Source organism: Etheostoma spectabile, chromosome 7 (genome assembly GCF_008692095.1).
Source record: "Etheostoma spectabile isolate EspeVRDwgs_2016 chromosome 7, UIUC_Espe_1.0, whole genome shotgun sequence".
Lineage (NCBI taxonomy): Eukaryota > Metazoa > Chordata > Actinopteri > Perciformes > Percidae > Etheostoma > Etheostoma spectabile.
Genome location: NC_045739.1, coordinates 12,775,644 through 12,794,358, shown reverse-complemented (window position 1 = coordinate 12,794,358; position 18,715 = coordinate 12,775,644). Strand labels below are relative to the sequence as shown.

At 40.9% G+C, this 18,715-nt stretch overlaps 2 protein-coding genes across 14 annotated transcripts in view; both read right to left on the bottom strand.

Annotated features, from left to right (window-relative positions):
- Positions 1 to 621: 621 nt before the first annotated feature.
- pgd (phosphogluconate dehydrogenase) lies at positions 622 to 6,830 on the bottom strand. Of its 2 annotated transcripts, XM_032521538.1 has the most exons (14): positions 6,668 to 6,830; positions 6,202 to 6,277; positions 5,925 to 6,104; positions 5,762 to 5,827; positions 5,557 to 5,675; positions 5,271 to 5,340; positions 5,049 to 5,183; positions 4,746 to 4,935; positions 3,442 to 3,572; positions 3,062 to 3,195; positions 2,350 to 2,449; positions 1,812 to 1,934; positions 1,015 to 1,166; positions 622 to 976 (listed from the first exon to the last, which is right to left on the bottom strand). In XM_032521538.1, the coding sequence occupies exons 1-13, from the start codon at positions 6,673 to 6,675 to the stop codon at positions 1,047 to 1,049; spliced, it is 1,452 nt and encodes a 483-aa protein (XP_032377429.1). In that variant the 5' UTR covers positions 6,676 to 6,830; the 3' UTR covers positions 622 to 976; positions 1,015 to 1,046. The 2 variants fall into 2 exon arrangements, with proteins under 2 accessions (XP_032377429.1, XP_032377428.1); XM_032521537.1 differs by having other exon boundaries at positions 622 to 1,166.
- Positions 6,831 to 8,650: 1,820 nt separating this feature from the next.
- kif1b (kinesin family member 1B) overlaps positions 8,651 to 18,715 on the bottom strand; it is a 63,518-nt gene continuing 53,453 nt past the window's right edge. For 8 of the 12 annotated variants that reach the window (XM_032521521.1, XM_032521522.1, XM_032521523.1 and 5 more), the window contains 16 exons: positions 17,978 to 18,086; positions 17,141 to 17,207; positions 16,822 to 16,906; positions 16,338 to 16,443; positions 15,885 to 15,911; positions 14,836 to 14,950; positions 14,603 to 14,736; positions 14,427 to 14,488; positions 14,191 to 14,336; positions 13,754 to 14,014; positions 13,548 to 13,619; positions 13,142 to 13,263; positions 12,906 to 13,058; positions 12,511 to 12,703; positions 12,133 to 12,251; positions 8,651 to 12,027 (listed from right to left, as the gene is read on the bottom strand). In XM_032521521.1, the coding sequence (XP_032377412.1) occupies positions 11,985 to 12,027; positions 12,133 to 12,251; positions 12,511 to 12,703; positions 12,906 to 13,058; positions 13,142 to 13,263; positions 13,548 to 13,619; positions 13,754 to 14,014; positions 14,191 to 14,336; positions 14,427 to 14,488; positions 14,603 to 14,736; positions 14,836 to 14,950; positions 15,885 to 15,911; positions 16,338 to 16,443; positions 16,822 to 16,906; positions 17,141 to 17,207; positions 17,978 to 18,086 (1,814 nt within the window). In that variant the 3' untranslated portion in view covers positions 8,651 to 11,984. The remainder of the gene's footprint in view (positions 12,028 to 12,132; positions 12,252 to 12,510; positions 12,704 to 12,905; positions 13,059 to 13,141; positions 13,264 to 13,547; positions 13,620 to 13,753; positions 14,015 to 14,190; positions 14,337 to 14,426; positions 14,489 to 14,602; positions 14,737 to 14,835; positions 14,951 to 15,884; positions 15,912 to 16,337; positions 16,444 to 16,821; positions 16,907 to 17,140; positions 17,208 to 17,977; positions 18,087 to 18,715) is intronic. The other 4 variants (XM_032521527.1, XM_032521530.1, XM_032521529.1 and 1 more) reach the window with 1 other exon arrangement.

Genomic DNA, 18,715 nt, shown 5'->3' with positions numbered 1-18,715 from the left:
CTTTTAACTGGTATTAATTACACTTACTTACACACACACACAGTTTAAAAGCAACAGGGCCACCTGGTGGACAATCACTGAAATGGGCCTGTATACGTTTCATAAATTATAACCCACTACCACTGAGGGGATGTTTACAGTGGATGGTTCATCGACAGGCCAAAGAAGCAGTCTATTTTTTTGAATACAAGATTGATTGACTTGTGAGAATTTTCTGATAAGCCACTGTACTTACTTGAATGAAACAAATCTGGCACAAGTGTCCCATGATTGGCTGTCACCAAACTAAATTTTGATGCAGATATGGGTGTAGACACAGAAAAAGACTTTTAAAATAATTTTACTTACTGAAATAACCAAAGTAATGTATAGCATTTTGCAGCCGTGGTGGAGGTGTGCACTCTCTAGTTTATAGAACGATATCATATATTAATATGTACTGTATACATCCACACTTCAGGCATGGATAGGCTCAACGTGTCGGTCACCAGACAGGCCTTTTAAACTGAATGTCCTGTTTATATGAGACAAGTTAAGGTCATTTGTTGCCTAACTTAGCACTGTACACAAACATGTTAATCCTGTTTACAGCACCTAGAGAGTAAGGAGCATACAAGCTAATTATAAAGGGATTGAAATCTTTATTTAGCCTAATACAGTACTGTGCAATGGTTCACCTTATTCCAGTGTTAACTGGTTAACATTAGCCTGACAGCCAGCATAATATCCCTAGTATCCAGATGGAGTCAACACCTTGTTGCTTCCCCTCTTTTGACTGTAATAATAAAAGTAGCTACATCAAAACACACAAAGTGTAGAGTGTACAACACACATAATTTATGATTCCACTTCTTGATAAATAAAACTACGACAACAAACTGCATCTTTGAGGAGTACAAAGTCAGATTAAGGCGATTCTTTGAGGGACTGGCTCTTAAATATTCAGGCATGGTTATATAGATGGAATGTGTAACATGAATTCTTCTCTCACAGATAACTTCCCCTTCCATGTTGTTTATGTGTTTTGAGTGGTGTGAAGATGATCCTTAAGCATTGTAGGACGACGAGGAGACATTTCCACCGTGGCCGGTCCAGTTGGTGTGGACGAAATGACCAGGGTTTGACAGCAGCTCATATGTGTGGGCTCCAAAGTAGTCCCTCTGAGCCTAAACCGAACAAAACACAGGCAATGTTTGACACCCACACAGAGACACTGACGATTCATTTAACTACTGTTTAAATCGGTCAACCTTCACATTGCCTTGAAACCAGTAATATGACATTTTACCTTAAAAAAAATTAAAAAACCGAGTCTAAAGGGGCAACCTCTAGCTCACCCAGTAAGAGCGTTTGCCCCATGTAGTCCTGCAGCGGCCCGGATTCAAATCCCACCTGCGACCCTTTGCTGCATGTCACCCCCCTTGCTTTCCCCCTTTCCTGTCTATCCAATATCACTACAAATATAAAAAGGGGAAAAACCCCAAAAAATAATCTTAAAGAAAGAAAAAAAAAAAACAAGTCAAAGGGCAAATAAGTAAAGTGATTAAACAACTGTTGGGGTCTTAAGGTGCACTATGAGTTCCTGCATGGTTTCAGCAAGATTTCCTTTGTCTCAAATCGTAGCCATAGCTGCCCGTCCCCTGAATACGCTTTTCAGGACAAGCCTAATATCGGCCAATATATTGGTCAGGCTGTACCAGATCCCAATACAAATGCGCACAACAGCTACATGTTATCTTTTTAATCTGATATGCCTCCACACTAGCCATTTGCCCAGTGGGATCTGCTCTGCTTATCAACTGTTGTCTTACCTGAAGGAGATTGGCTGGCAGCTTTTCATGTCTGTAACCATCATAGAAGGACAGAGCTGTGGTGAAACAAGGCATAGGGATGCCATGCTGGACTCCAGTGCTGACTGCTCTGCGCCATGACTCCTAAACAAAGAGATTCAAACAGGTTAACAACAGTTTTTAATGGCAGTAATCTAATTTGATGTTAGTAAAAGTGTGTTTGTGTGAAGCCATAACAAGGTCTTTAGAGGCCAGTCAGTTCCTAACTGAGACCCAATTTGAGCCGGGTTCAAATTACGTTCAGTCCAATTTTGCTGTGTGTCTCTTGGGTCTATGTGACAATATGTTTAATACCAAGTGGATACAAGCGGACTTGCTATAAGCTTTTGCTTATCAAGGAGAACATGTCAAGTGGGATTTGTGAAGTGCAGGGGAAAAGTGGTGCCGTTCACTCTTTTCTATGTACAACAGGAAATAACTGGTTCTGTGAGTCTTTGTCAATGTGGGTATTACAGATTGGTCTTTGGCCACTTCCTTCTTTGTATCTCCTTCCTCATACCTGACAGTCCTGCACAGCATTACTGAAGAAAGTGTCCAGCAGCAGGTTCTGCAGCTCAGCATCTCTGTCAAACGCCTCTTTGATTTTACCCAAGAAGACGCTGGTGGGGTAAAAAGGAAAGGGCAGTGTTAGCCATCAGCAGAAACAGAGAAAGACTCATAGTACTACTCATAGTAAAAGTGACATTTCAAGTACCATAACTGGGGATAATGGTGGCTACATACTGCAAGTCATACTGAGTGTTGTATTTGATTTAGGTTTATGCAACATCTTTGCAAGATTACACAAAGCAAACTAGTGTCACAAGCATAATTTCCTCATTCGCCTCTCAGTTTGATTTTAAAGGAAGAGACAGATATTCTTTCATCTAGATTTCTCACTCCATTAATACACATTGGCCAGTGACAAAATAAAGTCTATAACTTCCTTTATGACACTCATTAAGACTTTTGGAAGACTTAGCCCTCTTTAACTAGAATTATTCCCCAGTTAAAAATCCTATTGTAAAATCTTATAAATTGAATTATATCAATTCAAATATAAAAAAAAAAACTACTTTGATTCTTCTCGATTTCATAAGAAGTTCTTTCTTCACACTGCCTAACCACAGTTTTCACCATCATTGTGAAAGAAGCCTGTTGACATAAAGTTGCACAAGGCAGTAGTGAGGCCAACTAGTGATATGAGGACACACACACGGGGTTAAATGTACCTCCGGATGATGCAGCCTCCTCTCCACATCAGAGCAATCCCGCCGTAGTTGAGTGACCAGCCGAACTCTTTGGCTGCCTGCCGCAGCAGCATGAAGCCCTGCGCGTAGGAAATGATCTTGGAGGCGTAGAGAGCCTGGAGAAAAAAAAGAATGAATCAATTGATCTGAAAATATTAGTTACGGTAAAATCAACATAAATATAAATTAAAAAAAACCTTAAATAAAACTTGGGTTTTGTTTCTGGTAATAGTTTAAACAGAGAGCATCAATCTTCTTGAAAACAGCTTCAGGAAAAAACTAAACATAATTTAGTAAATTAGTTTTAGCATTGTGTACCTAGTAAACAGGCAAATGAGTGTATACTACACTGTGTGTTCTACCTTTCTGATGTCCTCCAGGAAGGCAGCCTTGTCACCGCTGAATTTGACCCCCTGTGGCCCTGAAAGACTGCGGCTAGCCTCCACTCTCTCATCCTTTAAAGAGGACAGGCATCTGGCAAAGACAGCCTCCCCTGAAAAACAGAGAGGGAGAGAGAGAAGGGAGAGGGGGAATGGAGGGGACAGAGGCATAGAGAGGACCAACAAGGTTAGCTCTCTGCACACGTCACATTATTGAAGCGTCACACAATAGCAGAGCTCGATAAGCAGTCATTTAAATTTCTGAAACCTCTAACAAATGATTTCATGCTGCTGCAGGAACACCATGCTAACACAAAAACAATACCCAGGGATCAGCATGACTCAGCAGTTGTAATAACAGTGTTATAAAAACAGGGCTTACCACTAGTAAATCAGAAAAAAGAAACTGCCAGTTGCCACATTAAAAAAGGAGAATTACACCACAACTAACAAGATAAGAAGGAACTACTGTTGACAGAGACTTTGCTAAAAGACAGCACAGCTGTTGATGCAACCCACAGGCAGAGAGACAGAGTGAACAAATGTCCAGTGAGTGAACTGTCCTGGTGAGGAATGTTTCCCCATCCATGCACACCATGGCAGCCTGCTCCACACAGAGTTGCTCAGCTCTCACACAATGAAACCTTTTGTAATGCCTCCATCGCTCTATGACAAGTGGATCTACAGCACTGAGAGGGATTAAACAAATATATAGAAAAAAAATGAATGTTTCTGGCATGTTTCTGCTACAAAATATCTGCATGATTGAACTGTTACTAAAAGGCAATTTGTGTATGTCCCTTTAACTATGCAAAAATGTGTCTGTTTAGAGGGGCATGAGCTGATATGATATACTACTTTTGCCTTGGATTATTAATCTTGCTCCCGGCCCTCCACCTTGTCCACAACTGTTAATGAAACAGTCAGAGCAGAGACCAACGCTGTGGAGAGTATCACAAATCCCCCTTATGTCACTTAAGATGAGCAGGCCACTAGAAAAGCCTTCAATCTTCTTAGTGGCAGCCACATATCGATTAAGTTCTCCAGAAGAAGCTCCCTGGCCACGGGCTGTGTGTCAGGTAACTGGCAAAGCTAAACCTAACAACTCTGGTCATTAGGCCTACTGCCCTTTACTTACTTGAACCGGTGTTGAAATCATGTGTGACGTAATGGCTTTTTGCTATGTCATCATGACAAATGCAATTTACTGAAAGCAGTAAGCATTGAAAGAAGAGAAAAGGAAATGGGATACTTCCTTGTCTACAACCTCTTTTACTTCCTCTTACCGATCAGAGTCACAGGTGTGCCGTACTCCAGGGCTGAAATGGCCGTCCACTTCCCCGTGCCTTTCTGACCAGCACTGTCACGGATCTTGGGCAACAGATGTGTACCATCAGAGTCCCTGTATTTAAAGATGTTAGCCGTGATCTCGATCAGGAAGGAGTCTAACTCTGTCTTGTTCCAGTTGTCGAAAGCCTGAGTGATTCAACCACAGTGTGAGGATATACCGACAGCCACATTGGTTGATTTTTTTTTCTTTTCTTCATTTGATTACACAGAACTGGCACAACACTACTAATAAAGATCACCTGTGCCATCTCATCGTGGTCCATACCCAGAACGTCCTTCATCAGGTGATAGGCTTCACAAATCAGCTGCATGTCGCCATACTCAATGCCATTGTGAACCATTTTCACAAAATGACCTGCACCCTCATCACCAACCTGCACATGCAAGACCATCAGTTTATTGGGAGACGACATAATAACTGACAGAACCAATCAGTTAAACACAAACCAAACATCACTCACCCAGTCACAACACGGTTCTCCTGTTCCAACCTTGGCAGCGATGCTTTGGAAGATGTCTTTGATGTGTGGCCTTCAAAACAAGCATTTAAATTGATAAACTTACTGAAACAAATGAGTTAACCTTCTCAGAAATATTCACTCTTTTACCATGCCCAAAGTCACACATATGTGCAACTTTATCAACAGCATGTATGTATGTATGTATGTATGTATGTATGTGCCCCACGTCCAACATCTAGCGTGAAGCTGAAAGTGCAGAGCAGTTAAAAAGTTAGTGATAACTCACCAGGCCTCTTTATGTCCTCCCGGCATGAGTGAGGGTCCATAACGGGCCCCTTCCTCTCCACCACTGACTCCGCTGCCGACAAACAGCAAGCCCTTCTCTTTCAGACTCTTACACCGCCGCTGTAGGACAGAAACGCATAATTACTATAAGAACACCCTCAAACAGAAATAAAGATTTACTGCTGAACATTGAATCAACCACTTACGGTTGTGTCTCTGTATTCAGAGTTGCCACCGTCGATGATGATGTCCCCAGCCTCAAGAAGAGGAACCTGAAGAACGAACGCAGCGCAAAGCCAACTGATGTATCTCGGTTGCACTCAATTTTCCACTAATGATTGTGAAACAATTTCAGCACAAACTACCAACCAGTTTGTCAATGAAGTCATCCACAGCCTGTCCAGCCTTGACCAGCAGGATGATCCTCCTGGGCTTCTTCAGCTTGGACACCATGTCCTCCAGAGACTCTGCGCCAATCACCTTGGAGCCCTTCGCCTCATTCTGCAGGAAGTCATGCACCTTGGACACGGTTCGGTTGTAAGCACAGACCTGTCGGAGAGGGTTGGTTAGTTACTGAGTGGGGGAAAAAGTGGAGCAGGTTCTAGTGCCAGAAGTTGTAAATAAAACCCATAAGTCATCATCTTACCACGAAGCCATGGTCGTTCATGTTCATTATGAGGTTTTGGCCCATGACAGCCAAACCAATCAGAGCAATGTCTGCTCTGTGAAGAGAAAATAATCACATTTACTGACTGACATTTACTAACAGGACTGTCCACCACCAAACTCAAAAACTATTTTGAATATATGCACTTTTTTCATAATGTATCCATTACCCATAATGTTTCATCTCTCGGTTTTTAACTAAAAATGGCGTGCGCTAATTCGGTTATTTACACGATAAACGTCACGTCGTATTTTTCTAAAGCAGGTTAGCTAACAAGCTAACAGCTCCGTGTCCACTAGACACTGACTGATCGAGAAGACTAATAACGTTACAGAACAAATTAAACGACTACAAAGTCCGCAATGCCTTAACAACACGTATGAGCCACCACAACCTCCCAACTTTATCAACCATCTAGACTGTAAAAGGTAATTTGAGAACTTACTCAGCCATGGTGCTCAGCGGGTAGAGTAGCCGTGGAGTATCAGTGTTCGAATGACACTCGGGCTCACACACCAGTTGTCTTTCCTCCCTAGCTCAATTACTTTACTTCCTAGTTCTCTTCACAACGTGACTACGGCGGGGGAAGAGCTCACGTACGCCTCCGGAGAGTATCCAATCAGATGACGGCCACCACTGAAACGATGTTGTTCCCGAATTCTCATTGGTTCAGCATGGTGAGGCGAGGTGTCCAATCAATCAATTTATAAATCAAGTTAAATGTCACCTGAAATCTTTCTAGGTACAATTCCAGCGTCAAAGCGTTATTTCTATGATCAGCACCCCCCCCCACCCCGGACATATAATACAATACAATAATATATATAGTCCAATACTCATTTACACATTTTAACTGTGGAGGGCAGTGGTACATTCACAGAAGAACTGTGCATAACTACAATTTTTAGTAGACTACTTTTCAGAGAGAAATATACTTTTTACACTGCTACATTCATGCGACATATTCTGATATTTCAATATTGCATACAAAACACATAGTAAGGATAAAAAATACCATGCATTACTGAAGATGAAGCCAGTGGCTTGTGGCCCCTAGTTGGACCCCCGGTCGCATTTTAGATGTCTGAGTTGTAAGCAGTTCCACCAAAGACTGATTCTATGTGAATATCTGTCCGAGGCCCAAATAGCCTAAGTAAAATTGTCTCTGTTTTTACTTATTTCCTCTCCCATTTATCATTTCACAAGTTATATGCATTGACTAACCAATATTAACAATCTAATATCATATTATCAGTGAGAGGAGCCCGATTTCTGCAGAACTAGTACTTTTGATACTGTAAAAGGCATACATTTTGCATTTATTACTTTTATTATTCAGTTAAGTAATTAAGTAAAGGATCTAGGTAGGCTACTTCCTACACCACTGTAATTTACTTTTCTAAAGTAAACATTTAACTTAATTTAGTGAATGAAATATGGCCCATGTATGGGTTAATTGAAAAACAAAACAAAAAACAACTGTGTTGATTTAGACTTTCTGTTTTGATGGAAGCAGTTCAAAAATAATTTTAACCTATATTATGCAGTACAATTTAGTGTTAGCTAACTAAGTCAAATAAGTGCACTATCCATTGTTGAATGTATGGCTGGATTCATAGGTGTTGTGTGTCATAAAATGTAGAAAAGAACAATGCCAAGTAACTTCTCATCCCCAGTAATAATTCAAACTTTCAGTTATAGAGTCCCAGTCTTCTTTTCACGCAGTATGGAATTTCCCACAGCTAATAAACCACACCTTTTTTCTTCATTTAATTATTGGAAATCCATGGAAGATCACAGGACAATGACTGCACTAAACCAGTTTAATGTCAGTACGTCTTAACATGCATGAGAGGCAGGGGGGAAAGGGAGGTGGTGTTATGGCAAAGAATCCAGGTTTAAAGTACTATATGATTATACATTTTTGTCTATGCATTGAAACGTATTTTGATTCGTTGTTATAGTTTTCTTTTTTAAAGATTATTTTTTAGGCGTTTGTTTTCACAGGACAGATGAAGACATGAAAGTGGAGAGAGAGGGGGAATGACATGCCTATACGTGGGCCTACTCTACCAACTGAGCTAACCCGGACACTTTTAATTCTTAGAAAGGCCACTAGACTGTAGACTGAGCCTGAGGCTTCACGGTGGACAATTCCTTGTGTAGTTAGGAGAAACTATGAGATCATAATAAATAAAAAAATTAAAATTAAGCCAATTATACGTAAACCTTTTTCTAAACCATCTCAGAATTTTGCTCTACTATATTATAATTAATTTGGACTAACCACGAGTATTATTTTTCTCAGTTCAAAAACATTTTATTTATTTATTTATTTTTTTCCTTTTCCTGGCAGAGATGCTTTTGTAGCACACAGGTATCAGAACGTTGTAATATGAAGTTGCACAAAGGAGAAGACAAACAGGCAGCTAATGCACAGTTTGCACTTTTATTGTTGCCTCATTCACTAAACAGCTCAATGGTGCAAGATTACCATACACAGAATTAGGATATCTGCATGACACATCTATGCTATACAGCGAATGGATTATAATAATTACAAATACAGTAAACATATTTACATTTTAAGTCAAGCTCCATACAACACAGATATTTACAAAATAAGTATGAAAATGAAACCAGTCTGACAAATATTGTACAGTGATAATGTCGTGGTTTGTCTTTTTTCTTTTGGTGGAACAAATTCAAAGGGAATGCAGTTTAACTGATATAACAGTAACAGCCAGAGGGGACGATGGAAAATATCATGGCTAGTTTTGTTTTGAAAGGCATCAACGGAAAAAATAAAGTGTTGAGGTGAAGAAAGACACCAGCACAACAATAGTATACTGTCATTTTAGATGTCACTAGCTACTTTGTATTATATTCCCTGATATTAGAAAAAAATAAAACGAGTTAAAAACCAACCTTATTTTGTTATAATTCAAGTGGCTGGCTAGCATGAGTAGTGAGTAAATATTCTTCAAATCAAAAGCAGACTTCACTCAAACCACTTTCTAATAAAGAGGAAGCACTAATGTAACTCACCTCCTCTGAAAAAGATGCAGTGGGTTACATTTTAGTCATTCTCTTTTTTTGACCTTTTTTAAATGATGGAAAAACACATCTTCATAGTGCATTCAACGCTCTCCCAGTTCAGACTGGAAGAGGCTGCCACAACGTCATTTGGTTCACTCTGAGTAGCACAACTAAACCGCACAGACTTTATTTGATCAGTTAGTTGAACCTTTTATTAATATGTGCAAAGAGCTGCAAACTAATATATACATTGCAAACAATAAATACACAATCCAAAATGATACACCTCTGCAAATTAGTCAGTAAAGTGAAAATGTTTGCTCCAACATATCCATATCTCACACAGTACGCTGAGGTTAACGTGAGGTACCTTGCACTTAGAGCCTTCATCAGTGCATAGATGGTTTTTCGTTATTATTTTTTCCATGACAGAAGAAACATTTTCCCAGAAACAACTCAGCAGGTTTTTCCTTTCTCTGACCAGCAGGTTGGCTGACCTGAGGGCAGTGACACTCGCCATTTTTACTCATTCGGACTTCTGAGTCAAATGTTTTCTGTCTTTACATCAGCAAACGATGAAGATATGTCACCAATAATTCCACTAATATTTGTAACAGGCGATGGCTGCCTCTGTTACCACACCTTCAACCTTTATTTGTCTTCCATAGGATACAGTAGGCACACTACTGGTTGGTTGGCCAGAGTGTTTAATGCCCATCTGTGCTTTTCACACATCTACCATTTAAAGAGACAGAGGCATCATTTATCCAGAGCCAAATGTAACAGCTGTGGTACAATGTACAGAGCAAATATTTTTATAAACAATAACAGAAATAAACCCTTTGATAATATGTCATCCTTTTAATATTACTTCTTTCTGTCTAACAAACAGCTATCCAGTGTAGCCTTGATATGTGCTCTTTTCAGTGTTCCTGATACTCAACATGTGTGATCTGCCCTCGTCTTGCTATAGATATGTGTTAATGTGCAAAATAAGGTTAAACACCAACACAGCTGGTTACAACAAAATAAATGCCCTTGGTTACATTTCGTATAAAACTTCACTGTGGAATGATTAAAAGCATAATAGAAAAAACAATGTTAATTATTTAAAAAAAAAAAAAACGTCAACCCAATTAGAGTTAGATGAGTTTCAATTCAAGAAACACAAATAGAAAAGGAACACATGGTAACCTGTGGTACTGCTGAGCAGTAAGTACTTCACTTTAGAGATTTTACCTGACACTAGCATGACAGTGAGGGGAGTCATGAGACAGACTATACATTATCTGTCCTGCAGGCTATGTGCTAGCAGCTTCATCACTTATCTACTTGCATCAAGGCTAGAGCATTGCAACTTCAATCTTCTTTCTTACTTCTTCCTCCCATTTCACCAGGTTTTGTTTTAGTCTTCGGTATCACACGTACGTGATGGATCAACTAAATATTAGCAAATGTTGAGACTCTCTTGGGATCCGAGTCGCAACAAGTTAGTATGAGAAAAAAAAAAAACTGCTAAAGGAGCTGAGAGGAATGTCTTAAATGAAAGTTAACTACCCCACTGATCCCAAAACAGACTGTATGTACAAATTCTCTTTTTAGAGTACCGTCCGTCTTCCTCCTCCACCTCCACCCTGTTTTTTTCTTGATATGAAATAGCAAAAGGACAAGGACAAATATCTACTCCTGCGGGAACAATCCATTGACACATTTTCACTGCTGAGATACGAAATAATCCTCATGCATTTTTTTGCACGTTAGCATGTATTTTTGATGTTGACACAAATGCATGATTGCAAGTAATCGCTTGACTGACGGCACTATCAGGGTTGGCGTTGGTTAATCTGCACGGACTGAAAAGTGGGATCTAACTATCACATGGGAATCCAGCGCTGACCTCAGGTCTCGCTGAGTTGGGACACATTTTTTAGACTTAACATTTTGTAGCTAAAGGCCATTTAGGAGATGGCAGAGGGGAAGCTAGAGGAGATGGCCTGATGCAAATCTCACAAATAGAAGAAAAACCTATGAATTCATTAGCAGCAATAGATCTTGAAGTAGCCTTGCTTTCTGTAGCAGAATAAAAAGCAATACATCAATTGGAGAAAATTGTATATTTTCCCTTCATGGGTTCAACTGTAGATTATCTGATTTGTTTAAATTTCTTTTGAGTAAGCAAACCTGGAGTTCACCTGAGGACTGCTGCAGTTCTCGTGAGGGCATATTAAAAACAAATGAAACAACCAGAAAATAAAATTGAACTCCTTTAGGGAGTCAAATAACACTGATAGAGACAATTTCTTTACAAATGATTGGCAAACAAAAAATTAGTGGCCAGAAAGAACAGTTTCTGAAGAATCGTGCACACACAAGTAGACTATTACAACATGCTACTAGTTAGGGAGATAGGGAATGACAACAAAGCGGAACAAAATTAGACATTGTCATAAAAACAAAAACACAAAAAGCTGAGTAGGAGAGGGCACGAGAAATTGAGAGGAGAAAAGCTAAGTTGGCAGAGGGTTGTTGGAGGGAGAGGGGGAGGCAAATTTCTCTGGAACTGAAACTTTTTAGTCGCATGAAAGGAGACTTAAGCCACAAGTCTACTTACAAGAGAAAACTGTCAAGAATCACAATGATTAATAAGTGTTAACACTTGGTATGTTCAAAAGGCTTTCCAGAAACAATGGAAGCCATGGTTTCCTGTGTGCCGGTCAACCCACTCAGTTCTTCATAAGGCCACTGCGCCTCCTCGCCAGCTTTGATCTGTGGGAACAGGATTTTCTTTTGTGATGAGACCAGAACACAGTTTCTGAAGAATATTGAGTTTCTTCCTGTTAAGGATAGCGTAAGAAAAGTGTGTGTGTGTACCTTATTGTTCCTGCAAGCAGGGGGTTAAAAGCGTACAGCCAGTCGTTCATGTCTTTCTCGTTGTTGGCCTGCAGCAGGATTCCTCGATGTTTTGTGCACACAGCAAACGTGTGGGGAGTCTGAATGGAAAATATCAAATATTTGTTATGCTGCAGGTGTCTTGTAGGTTTTCTATCTATATAGCTTTTAGGTTGATAAAGGAGAATAGTTGTGAAAAGTTGGTATTTTGTTCACATTTCTGTGATAAACCCGATGCAGAACCCTTCTTTTATCAAGGGAAGTATTTACTTTGAGTGTTCAGTTTTGTTGGCAGTGTCAAATTAGATGTTAAGAAGCAGGAATACACTTGAACTTCACTTGAAACACTTGAAACTCTACCTTGAGCATGGCCTGCTGGTCTTCACTGTATTCCACCTGTGCTGTGGAGAGGTTGAGGACACCCCGCTCCACCGGGTCCTTGTCGCTGTTGTAGATGAAGACGTAGGGCCGGCGCACAACCACAAAGTGCTTCACCCACGAGTTGGAGCGTGGCTCCATGAAGCTTAGGAAACCTTTCTTGGAAACTACGGATCTAAAAAGGAGCAACAAACAAAAGAGATCAGTTAAAGTTGTTTTTTTTTTATCAAAAGGAGCTGTCTGTTGTTTTTTTCCAGTTGAAAACACCCAGGTTAAGAAATCAATTCACATATTTTCTGCTTGGATGGAAAACAGGATAATCTATTTTTGTTTGGACTGCAACATAATAGCCAAAGAGCTAACATGTCAGCACTCACCCTGGCCTCATTTCTTCAATGTCAGGCACCAAGTTGAGAAACTCGTTCTTTCCAGCCCGTGCTAGGTACGAGGTCTCCAGAGTGGGAACCATCGGGAAGTTTTCATAGTCTGAACACGAGGGACTGGAGGCACGGGAGCTGTTCTCTGGGGTCCTTAGGAACAAAGCACACCAAGTTAGCATCACAGTGCCGACGAAGACAAACTACAAAAATGAATTTTGTGTTAAAAGCTTTACTTCTGGTCTATTGAACCACAGCGGGAGTCAGACAGAGAAGGGCAAGTGGAGGAGGGGGTGAGGGTGGCGCTGCTGAAGCTGGTCACTGATGGGTCACGTCCCATTGGGGAGATGTCCGACAGCTGAGGGGGAACAAGAGCATGAAATATTTGTTAAACACATGGTTTTATGTTTCTGAGGCAAACACTGCAAAAAGGAAAAATACAGATAATTATTTGGAGAGTGACCTGCTAATACTAAAGTAACTGTTAGGTGACAAAAAGTAGATGTTCATTCAAGGGTCAGTTGCCTATTTGCTACATCACTACAGAATATGAGCACTGAGATAAATGTAAACCAGACTCTGTACATATATAAACTACTTTTAAAATAAGTAAGTTTAAGTTTCCTTCCTATTATTACTCACCTTGCAGTCACTGATACTGTTAACCACTTGGTTATATTCACTGTTGAAGGTATGTGTCAGGAGGCGCAGGCACTACAGAACAAGAACAAAGATGAGTCTGATCTGTTCACTGCAAGGGAGGAGAGGTAGCAGCTGCCAGCTGACAACTATGCAGCAATGAGTAAATCCTCACTGTCAGTATCCCATAACACTGAATCTGCTCTTACCCTAGTAGCTAGCTCCTTCTCACGATCCACTAGGCTCTCAATGTCGGTGGAGTCGTAGCCGCTGCTCTCGCTGGGCGTGATGGCGCTTTCAAAGGTGGTGCTGGAGATCTGCGAGGAGATGGAGGTTGAGGTGGACAAGCTGCCTGAGCTCATGCTGGGGGACAGGAATTCACTCAGGGACTTGGTGGTGGGAGCTGTTCCCACTGGACCATCGTCTCCCAGCTTCTCCCTCAGCAGGAGCAGGTGACGGGTCTTCTCCACCTGGGCGAATGACAGGGGCGGGGTTAGGTACAAGTTAAGTTTCCTTAAAGTTAAGTTTTTCTTTTAGGGGGATATTAGACAGGGACACTGTGTGGACACAAAACAAAGCTCTGGCAGGTCAAAAGACTTTTTTTCTTTAAGATTGGTAAAGGTGAATGTGATGTTTAGGGACCCACCTCATGCAGCTGCTCCATTTTCTCCAGCTCCCATTGGTGCTCCAGGATGAGACTGTCTCCTCTAGGCCTCCAGCCGGCCAGGTTCTCTTCTCCACGCACATAAGCCACAGAAGTGTCCAGGATCTTCCTCCTCCTGCGCTGCATCCCTGCTCAGGACAAAAACACACAGTTTCTCATAGGAATTGTGGTAAACTGGCAGCTTGTCCTAAAAACAATTCTTGATGTTGGCTGCTCACCTGGGCTTCCAGTGTCAGACATCTTGCACAAGCTCAGCTCGTAGATGCCAGTGACTCGATTGCTGTAATGAAGCAGAGGAGATTATATTCAAGAGTACTGTATGGATATAACATGATCCAACTGTCTTTAATTTGGGTGATAAAAATGGGCACAATATGGCAGGCTAAAGTCTTACCAGTCAGGGGTTTTGGAGTATCCACTCCCAAAGAGGTTCCTGAGGGAACGGGGAGGGGAGATCTTTGCGTCTCTGGAGTAGAAGACCATGCAGATGTCTTTGGTAATAATAGCAGGCTGGATGCAATGGTCCAGCTGTGAAGAAGACACACAGCAAGTATGTTAGATACATCCAGAGGGGTAAAACATTGAGCTCAATGCAAAAAGGTACAACACAAAAGGGCAACGACTGACCTCAAGATACGCAGACAGGGTCATGAAGATCTTCTCTCCATATGGAGTGACTCGGTTTAGCAGAAGGGAGTTGTGCAGGGAGCTGTCCCACACTGCCTCGAAACGGTAGAAAGTCCTGAAGGGGAAAACCAAAAAACCTTCACTCATCAACAGAATTACAGAGGAATTAACATAGTGTCATCAAGTCCCATTCAGTGCTTTGTTAACAACATGGTGTGTAGGTGTGAACACATCAGCAGTGATTGAACTACAAGAAAACAAAACAAGTCTAATATAGTAAATAACCACACAGAGTCAGATATTGTTTGATGACAGTGAACACTGTGCAGTGACTGAAGTGGTCCTCACACTTTTCCTTAGTCATGACAAGATGTGAGGAAGCACACCAAAGTGAGAGCTCGACAATAGTCACAACGCGATAGGTGTCAGAAATGAGGGGAGTTTGTTGGCACAAACCCAAAAAGCGACACAATATAGGGTGTATGTGTTTTGCATGTCATGTTAAAGCTATGATACAAATAATATACCTCTCAGTATGAATGTAAAGGCCATCAGACTATTTTACAGATATATATAAACTAAAAGGAATAGATTTCAAGACTGTTTACTGTTTGTCAGGATCTTTCACTGTTCCTGTCTTTGGCGGCAGGGGGCACTCTCGCCACTGACTGAAAGTCAGGGCTGCCCTGTTGGTGCCTCAACGGCCTTGGTTGTTATTGAGCTACAACTCACACAGTGAATAACAGCTGAGAGGAAAGCATTCAATTGGAATCTGGGTGCCACAGAAGGTCAACATACCATGACACAAACTAATACAAAAAGGGTTTTGCATTTGCATGTAAGATTGCCTTTACTTGTCCAACAAGAAGTTTGAATGAGATTCTTTTTTTTCCAGATGTTATATATTGATGCAAATAAAGGCAGACCTAATGCAACATGCCAACAAAAAACACATACTGTGGAAAACTAGTTTCTATTAATCTAAAGGGCTGTAAAGAAGCATAAAGGTCTTTCACAGAAGGAGCCTTATGTTCTCTGGTCACTTGTACCTATCAATATCCTTATCAATAGAAAGCCTGAGGACAATCAAGAGTCCAGCCGCAGCAGGAGGAAAAAGAGAGTGCACAGACAAAAAGACAGAAGCACAGAAAGTCAGGCAAAAGAGACAATGGAGCAAATTAACAGGGAAATCAACAGCAATGAAAATGGAAATGGTCATGCAATGATCCCGCTGAGCCTTTAGCAAATATAAAGACAACGACAATACACAAATGTTTCCTGAAACTGTTTTGAAGAAAAACAACATGTGGCAATATTGGAAAACTCACTAAATAACGGAGTTATTTGCTGAATTAAAAAAAAATTATCTCTAAGTTAGGCTTACAAGTAAGAATCATACAGAAAACAAGCAGCAAACTTAGCACCAATAAATCGATTTAAAACTTAAAATGTTAATTATTAATGACATAGTAATTAGTAATGTTGGTGGGCATTTCAGCTACCTGTTGGAGTTGTGGGATGACTTGATGTTCTTGGCAGAAATGATGTTGAGGGACAGGACAGCATCTGCAGCGCTATCGTCCACTTCAGCTTTGCTCCTAATGCGGCCTGGTGGGACACAGAGCAGCACAACACATTATAGATTATAAACGCCTAATATAGGAACTCAGCCACAGTTGTTTAACAGCCAGTTTGTCATAGTGTCCAGCAGCAAGACACACACCTGCTTACTCATCAGCCTCTCTGGTCAAAAATGTCAGCAGCTCAAAGCGTAAAATGTGAAATGTAATTATTTCGTCCATCAACTACAGTATAAATTACTGTAAGAGAGGCGAAACAGACAACTCTCCCGACGGGAATTATTACTGAGAAAACTAACAATAATGTAGCAACATTCTTCTACCGTGAAACAGCCGTGTTTTGTGTATCTGGTGCCCATTTGCTAAAGGAAGGTAAGACTAGTAATCCCTGAAAAAGACTGCTCACCCACGACCAGCTCACGAACGTCCTTCCAGTGAAGCTCGCTTCCCTTCTCATGGATGAGAGTCACCGTGATCCTTCGTTGGATCCCCTGAACAACACATGACAGAGCTTAGCATCAGAGTGGACACAGCTACCTGTAGAACTAAATTCATTTTCTGAAGGTTTTATTGTAAATAAGAATTATTCTTATATACTGGTTTACATGGGGGGGGGGAATGACATTCCCTTTGCTTTTGTATGTGTAAAGTATTTGCAATGCAGTTGACTTCATAACATAAATGATTAGCATGGTATTAGAAGGAATTGTGTCGATCTCCAGTACCTGGTGCAGTAGGTAGGTGCCATTGCAGGGCAGACCTCCGCTGTGATCAACTACAGCTGGGATGTACCTGTGGAAGAGAGGAGGTCATGGCCTGGACACTTCAAAGAATATATCTCATGGTAATTTTTAGGAGGAGTATTTGATGCATTCAAAATTAAGATATCCACCATTGGGAACATGGCCCACATAAGCGAGAAATATTCTGTATATATATTTTTTTAAATATATTTTTTGCGTATGAGGGGTATGCACAAAAAAGGTCCCAAGGCCAGAATCAAACCCAGGATTTTGCGGTTTCATTTCATGCGCTGTAACGACTTAGCTACCAAGGCTCTATTAATGACTATACTGGTTCAAAGCTGGACCTTTTAAAACTTTTTCCATGGAGTTTACACAGACTTACTGTTCATATGCTGCTGGAATATGCCCTAGTAGAGCTCTGAGATCCACAGACTCTCATACCTCCAACTCCTACAAAAACCTTCAATTTTATGAACCTGACCTATCAGGTTTTTATTGTGTTTGTGGCCATGGCTAATATCGAGTAGGTACTGAAAGGTTCTGACATCAACGAACATATTTTACATGTGTTATTTCTCAAAATATGAGAGTCTGTGTACATCTTTAATAGTTTGCTCTATTTACAGTATATTCCTTACCTAGTATTATAACGTATTGTTTGGGAAACACACCATAACTGTTTCAAGTTGAAAGAAAGAAGAATGAATCTGAGATTTCACACCATGGGTCTTTTTGAAACGACACAAGACCATGAAGTATTTGATAACATTCTATTTGCTTCTGTATGTGAATATGACATGATGTGTAGATACTCACTCTCCAGTGGGCTCCAGCTCACTGATCTCAAACCAGACCAGCAGGTCGTATTTGCTGACACAATGACCCAGGTTAGACTTGGTGATGGTGTTCAACTTGGTGGCTGGAACTGACAAGCACGCACACAAACACGCACACGCAAAATGTTACTTCACGGGGGATGAATGAAAAAAGGTGATAAATATTAACTATATAAATTGGGTTAATAAATGGAGGCTGGATATGAGATGTGAACACACTGCTGACTGCTGATCAGCCCACACATGTACTGTTTTACCAATATTTAAAGGTCCTATGACATGCTACTTTTTGGATGCTTTTCTATAGACTTTAGTGGTCCCCTAATACCATATCTGAAGTCTCTTTCCTGAAATTCAGCCTTGGTGGAGAATTACAGCCACAAGAGCCAGTCCCACAATGAGCTTTCCTTAGTATGTGCCATTTCTTTGTCTGTAGCTTTAAATGCTATTGAAGGAGAGGGGAGGCAAGGTGGATGGTGGATGGTGGGGGTGTGGCCTTGACCAACTGCCATGCTTTGCTTGTTTGCAAGCCATAATGTTTCTTTCTCATGGATGGACCACATTTTCTAGGCAGACAAAGCACAGAAAGGGGAGGTAACCTTTCCCCTTAGCAGATTCCAGATTCCAGCCCACTTGAGCTTTCCTTTTCTCAAAGGCAGATCAGGATACCCAGGGCTCGGTTTACACGTATCACCATTTCTAGCCACTGGGGGACCAT